General features: G+C 44.2%; 1 protein-coding gene across 2 annotated transcripts in view; it reads right to left on the bottom strand.

The window, feature by feature from the left end:
* Window positions 1-262: 262 nt before the first annotated feature.
* Window positions 263-6,398, bottom strand: part of LOC128704981 (uncharacterized) — a 119,355-nt gene continuing 113,219 nt past the window's right edge. For both annotated transcript variants that reach the window (XM_053800193.2, XM_053800194.2), the window contains exon 6: window positions 263-597. In XM_053800193.2, coding sequence (XP_053656168.1) covers window positions 556-597 — 42 coding nt within the window. In that variant the 3' untranslated portion in view covers window positions 263-555. The remainder of the gene's footprint in view (window positions 598-6,398) is intronic.

The raw sequence follows: 6,398 nt of genomic DNA, 5'->3' as shown, positions 1-6,398 counted from the left end.
AAATCCCATCTTCATCTGAAAACAATTTTCTTTGACAAGCGGCAAGAACTGGATCCAGTAAAATACTGGACTTAATCGTTTCGTTTTCTGGGGGCTTTCAGTTGCTTCTGACATCACCCAGCACATTTGAAAACGGCGACTACAAAATTATTCTGTCTATGGTGACAAGTGGTACATTTGCTTCACTATTAAACCTTCCATTGGAGATGCCTGAAGGGACACTGGCATCTTTCTTCGGCTGATCTAAAGGGCCAATGACATATTTTTGTAAGGTTAACTGGTAAAGCAGTGAGGAGCCCGAAGGTACATGGAAACTCTCTGGGCCTACCTAAGGCCCAGAGTTTTGGGTCAAGCTGTTTGAGGAACAACACTTAAATACATCTGTTTACTTTCCATCCTAAGTTTATGTGGAGTAGGAGATTCTAAAGGCGTCTTCGAAAAGATCACGAGTAACACTGGACACGAGTGTCCTCCTCCGACCTCTAGCGAAGGAGACAGTCTTCCAGAGTGTACAGATCCATTAGGCAAGTGTGAAGGCCACTGAGCTGAGATGTGTTAAATATCCGTTTCCATGGTTGGAACTCTTTGTTTACGAATCTGGAAAGGTAAAAAAATCATTGTTAGTGTTCCATGTTGAACTAAAAGGTACAGCACCTTAACTGGAACAGTACATAAATAACCCACATCGAGGTGAGAATTAATGGTCCAGGTCGGACCGATACGTCGTAATGGCTTTAAATTGGAAATATTCAGATTCAGGAAGGATATAGGAAAGCACTGGTTTGGTATTAGAGTTGTGGATGAGTGGAACAAACTCTCGAGTGCCGTCATAGAAGCTAAAACGTTGTGTAGCTTTAAAAATAGGTTGGATAAATACATGAGTAGGTGTAGGTGGGTGTGAGTTGGACCTGACTAGCTTGTGCTAGTGGGTCTGATGCCATGCTCCTTCCTTAAGTGACGTGTCTGACCTCACTAGTGGGAGAATTGGACCTGCCTCGCATAGGCCAGTAGGCCTGTTGCAATGTTCCTTCTTTCTGTTGTTCTGGCTACGTTCTGACTACTTTCTGGTTATTTTCTTGCTAGTTCCTGACTACTTTCTCACTACTTTCTGGGTACTTTCTGACTACTTTCTGGCTACTTTCTAGCTACTTTCTGGCTACATTCTGGCTACTTTCTGGTTAATTTCTAGCTACTTTCTTTCTACTTTGTGACTACATTCTGACTACTTTCTGGGTACTTTCTGACTACTTTCTGGCTACTTTCTAGCTACTTTCTGGCTACATTCTGGCTACTTTCTGGTTAATTTCTAGCTACTTTCTTTCTACTTTGTGACTACATCATGACTACTTTCTGGCTACCTTCTGGCTACTTTCTGACTGTCCAGGTTACTGTGTATTGTTCCAGGTTATTAGACACTCATAACCAGTGTAGTTTACTGTGTCAAGAGCGAAGCTTATTATATTCAGGTGGATTATATATTTTTTCTCAAAAACTGGGTTTTATAATGGACCAATATATGGTGTTACATTATCTTGTGCATAGTTGTCTAAAATTATTTGGTAAATAGGAATGGAAAAATTTATTTTGTTATATTCCATATTTTTACCATAATATCGTGAACTCTGTTCTATCTACATCTTCCAATTAATAATTATTATTTCTACCAGTACGAAAATAACCGGCACATAGAAGAGAGGAGCTTACGACGACGTTTCGGTCCGACTTGGACCATTTACAAAGTCACACTAACCAGAAGTGGAGCAGGAGACGTCGTGGTCAGCTCCTCTCTTCTATGTCCGGGTTATTTGTGTATCGTTCCAGTCACGGTATTGTGCCTTTTTTTTTTTTATTTACTACCAGTACATGTACAAGGTATACCAGTACATGTACAAGGTATACCATTACATGTACAAGGTATACCAGTACATGTATAAGGTATACCAGTACATGTACAAGGTATACCAGTACATGTACAAGGTATACCAGTACATATACAAGGTATACCAGTACATGTACAAGGTATACCAGTACATGTACAAGGTATACCAGTGCATGTACAAGGTATACCAGTACATGTACAAGGTATACCAGTGCATGTACAAGGTATACCAGTACATGTACAAGGTATACCAGTACATGTACAAGGTATACCAGTACATGTACAAGGTATACCAGTACATGTACAAGGTATACCAGTACATGTACGAGGTATACCAGTACATGTACAAGGTATACCAGTACATGTACGAGGTATACCAGTACATGTACAAGGTATGCCAGTACATGTACAAGGTATACCAGTACATGTACAAGGTATGCCAGTACATGTACAAGGTATACCAGTACATGTACAAGGTATACCAGTACATGAACAAGGTATACCAGTACATGTACAAGGTATACCAGTACATGTACAAGGTATGCCAGTACATGTACAATGTATGCCAGTACATGTACAAGGTATACCAGTACATGTACAAGGTATACCAGTACATGTACAAGGTATACCAGTACATGTACAAGGTATACCAGTGCATGTACAAGGTATACCAGTACATGTACAAGGTATACAGACCATAGCTGACATCAGTGACATACTACTATATAGAAAGACCCTTGTTATGTTGAGCATTTCCCGCAAAGTAGGTCCGTTTTGTCCCAGGATGTGACCCACACCAGTCCACTAACACCCAAGATGTGACCCACACCAGTCCACTAACACCCAAGATGTGACCCACACCAGTCCACTAACACCCAGGATGTGACCCACACCAGTCCACTAACACCCAGGATGCGACCCACACCAGTCCACTAACACCCAGGATGCGACCCACACCAGTCCACTAACACCCAGGATGTGACCCACACCAGTCCACTAACACCCAGGATGTGACCCACACCAGTCCACTAACACCCAGGATGTGACCCACACCAGTCCACTAACACCCAAGATGTGACCCACACCAGTCCACTAACACCCAAGATGTGACCCACACCAGTCCACTAACACCCAGGATGTGACCCACACCAGTCCACTAACACCCAGGATGCGACCCACACCAGTCCACTAACACCCAGGATGCGACCCACACCAGTCCACTAACACCCAGGATGTGACCCACACCAGTCCACTAACACCCAGGATGTGACCCACACCAGTCCACTAACACCCAGGATGTGACCCACACCAGTCCACTAACACCCAGGATGCGACCCACACGAGTCCACTAACACCCAGGATGCGACCCACACCAGTCCACTAACACCCAGGATGCGACCCACACCAGTCCACTAACACCCAGGATGCGACCCACACCAGTCCACTAACACCCAGGATGCGACCCACACCAGTCCACTAACACCCAGGTACCTATTTTACTGCTAGGTGAACATGGACAGCAGGTGTCTTAAGGAAACACGTCCAAATGTTTCCACCCGTACCGAGATCGACCCCCGGACCTCACTGTGTGAGATAAGTGCGCTACGAGTAGAGCTGCTGATCTTGTTATATCTTAAAATTAGTTATTGGGAACATATCTCTAGGTATAGTAAATTGGGCTAACTTCTTAGTTACTAAGGTGCCTAGGGAACCTAACCCTTGTGCATAAATGGTATTCCGTTCAGTACCTGGAGTTTACCTGGAGTTTACCTGGAGAGAGTTTCGGGGGTCAACGCCCCCGCGGCCCGGTCTGTGACCAGGCCTCCTGGTGGATCAGCGCCTGATCAACCAGGCTGTTGCTGCTGGCTGCACGCAAACCAACGTACGAGCCACAGCCCGGCTGATCAGGAACTGACTTTAGGTGCTTGTCCAGTGCCAGCTTGAAGACTGCCAGGGGTCTGTTGGTAATCCCCCTTATGTGTGCTGGGAGGCAGTTGAACAGTCTCGGGCCCCTGACACTTATTGTATGGTCTCTTAACGTGCTAGTGACACCCCTGCTTTTCATTGGGGGGATGGTGCATCGTCTGCCAAGTCTTTTGCTTTCTTAGTGAGTGATTTTCGTGTGCAAGTTCGGTACTAGTCCCTCTAGGATTTTCCAGGTGTATATAATCATGTATCTCTCCCTCCTGCGTTCCAGGGAATACAGGTTTAGGAACCTCAAGCGCTCCCAGTAATTGAGGTGTTTTATCTCAGTTATGCGCGCCGTGAAAGTTCTCTGTACATTTTCTAGGTCGGCAATTTCACCTGCCTTGAAAGGTGCTGTTAGAGTGCAGCAATATTCCAGCCTAGATAGAACAAGTGACCTGAAGAGTGTCATCATGGGCTTGGCCTCCCTAGTTTTGAAGGTTCTCATTATCCATCCTGTCATTTTTCTAGCAGATGCGATTGATACAATGTTATGGTCCTTGAAGGTGAGATCCTCCGACATAATCACTCCCAGGTCTTTGACGTTGGTGTTTCGCTCTATTTTGTGGCCAGAATTTGTTTTGTACTCTGATGAAGATTTAATTTCCTCATGTTTACCATATCTGAGTAATTGAAATTTCTCATCGTTGAACTTCATATTGTTTTCTGCAGCCCACTGAAAGATTTGGTTGATGTCCGCCTGGAGCCTTGCAGTGTCTGCAATGGAAGACACTGTCATGCAGATTCGGGTGTCATCCGCAAAGGAAGACACGGTGCTGTGGCTGACATCCTTGTCTATGTCGGATATGAGGATGAGGAACAAGATGGGAGCTAGTACTGTGCCTTGTGGAACAGAGCTTTTCACCGTAGCTGCCTCGGACTTTACTCTGTTGACGACTACTCTCTGTGTTCTGTTAGTGAGGAAATTATAGATCCATCGACCGACTTTTCCTGTTATTCCTTTAGCGCGCATTTTGTGCGCTATTACGCCATGGTCACACTTGTCGAAGGCTTTTGCAAAGTCTGTATATATTACATCTGCATTCTTTTTGTCTTCTAGTGCATTTAGGACCTTGTCGTAGTGATCCAGTAGTTGAGACAGACAGGAGCGACCTGTTCTAAACCCATGTTGCCCTGGGTTGTGTAACTGATGGGTTTCTAGATGGGTGGTGATCTTGCTTCTTAGGACCCTTTCAAAAATTTTTATGATATGGGATGTTAGTGCTATTGGTCTGTAGTTCTTTGCTGTTGCTTTACTGCCCCCTTTGTGGAGTGGGGCTATGTCTGTTGTTTTTAGTAACTGAGGGACGACCCCCGTGTCCATGCTCCCTCTCCATAGGATGGAAAAGGCTCGTGATAGGGGCTTCTTGCAGTTCTTGATGAACACAGAGTTCCATGAGTCTGGCCCTGGGGCAGAGTGCATGGGCATGTCATTTATCGCCTGTTCGAAGTCATTTGGCGTCAGGATAACATCGGATAGGCTTGTGTTAATCAAATTTTGTGGCTCTCTCATAAAAAATTCATTTTGATCTTCGACTCTCAGTCTGGTTAGCGGCTTGCTAAAAACTGAGTCATATTGGGACTTGAGTAGCTCACTCATTTCCTTGCTGTCATCTGTGTAGGACCCATCTTGTTTAAGTAGGGGCCCAATACTGGACGTTGTTCTCGATTTTGATTTGGCATAGGAGAAGAAATACTTTGGGTTTCTTTCGATTTCATTTATAGCTTTTAGTTCTTCCCGCGATTCCTGACTCCTAAAGGATTCTTTTAGCTTAAGTTCGATGCTTGCTATTTCTCTGACCAGTGTCTCCCTACGCATTTCAGATATATTGACCTCTTTTAGCCGCTCTGTTATTCTTTTCCGTCGCCTGTAAAGGGAGCGCCTGTCTCTTTCTATTTTACATCTACTCCTCCTTTTTCTTAGAGGAATAAGCCTTGTGCATACATCGAGTGCCACCGAGTTAATCTGTTCTAGGCATAAGTTTGGGTCTGTGTTGCTTAGTATATCTTCCCAGCTTATATCGGTTAGGACTTGGTTTACTTGGTCCCACTTTATGTTTTTGTTATTGAAGTTGAATTTGGTGAATGCTCCCTCGTGACTAGTCTCATTTTGTCGGTCTGGGGCTCCACGCATACATGTCTGAACCTCAATTATGTTGTGATCTGAGTATATTGTTTTTGATATGGTGACATTTCTTATCAGATCATCATTGTTAGTGAAGATGAGGTCTAGTGTATTCTCCAGTCTAGTAGGCTCTATTATTTGCTGGTTTAAATTGAATTTTGTGCAGAGATTTAAAAGCTCGTGTGAGTGTGAGTTTTCATCAGAGCTGCCTCCTGGTGTTATTACTGCAACAATATTATTTGCTATATTCCTCCATTTTAGGTGCCTTAAGTTGAAATCCCCCAGGAGCAAGATGTTGGGTGCAGGAGCTGGAAGATTTTCCAGACAGTGGTCAATTTTTAACAGCTGTTCCTGGAATTGCTGGGATGTTGCATCCGGAGGCTTGTAGACTACCACAATGACTAGGTTTTGGTTCTCGACCTTTACTGC

The sequence above is a fragment of the Cherax quadricarinatus genome, chromosome 97 (assembly GCF_038502225.1).
Source record: "Cherax quadricarinatus isolate ZL_2023a chromosome 97, ASM3850222v1, whole genome shotgun sequence".
Taxonomy (NCBI): domain Eukaryota; kingdom Metazoa; phylum Arthropoda; class Malacostraca; order Decapoda; family Parastacidae; genus Cherax; species Cherax quadricarinatus.
The sequence above is the reverse complement of the archived record's forward strand: the minus strand, read 5'-3'. Positions and strand labels throughout refer to the sequence as shown.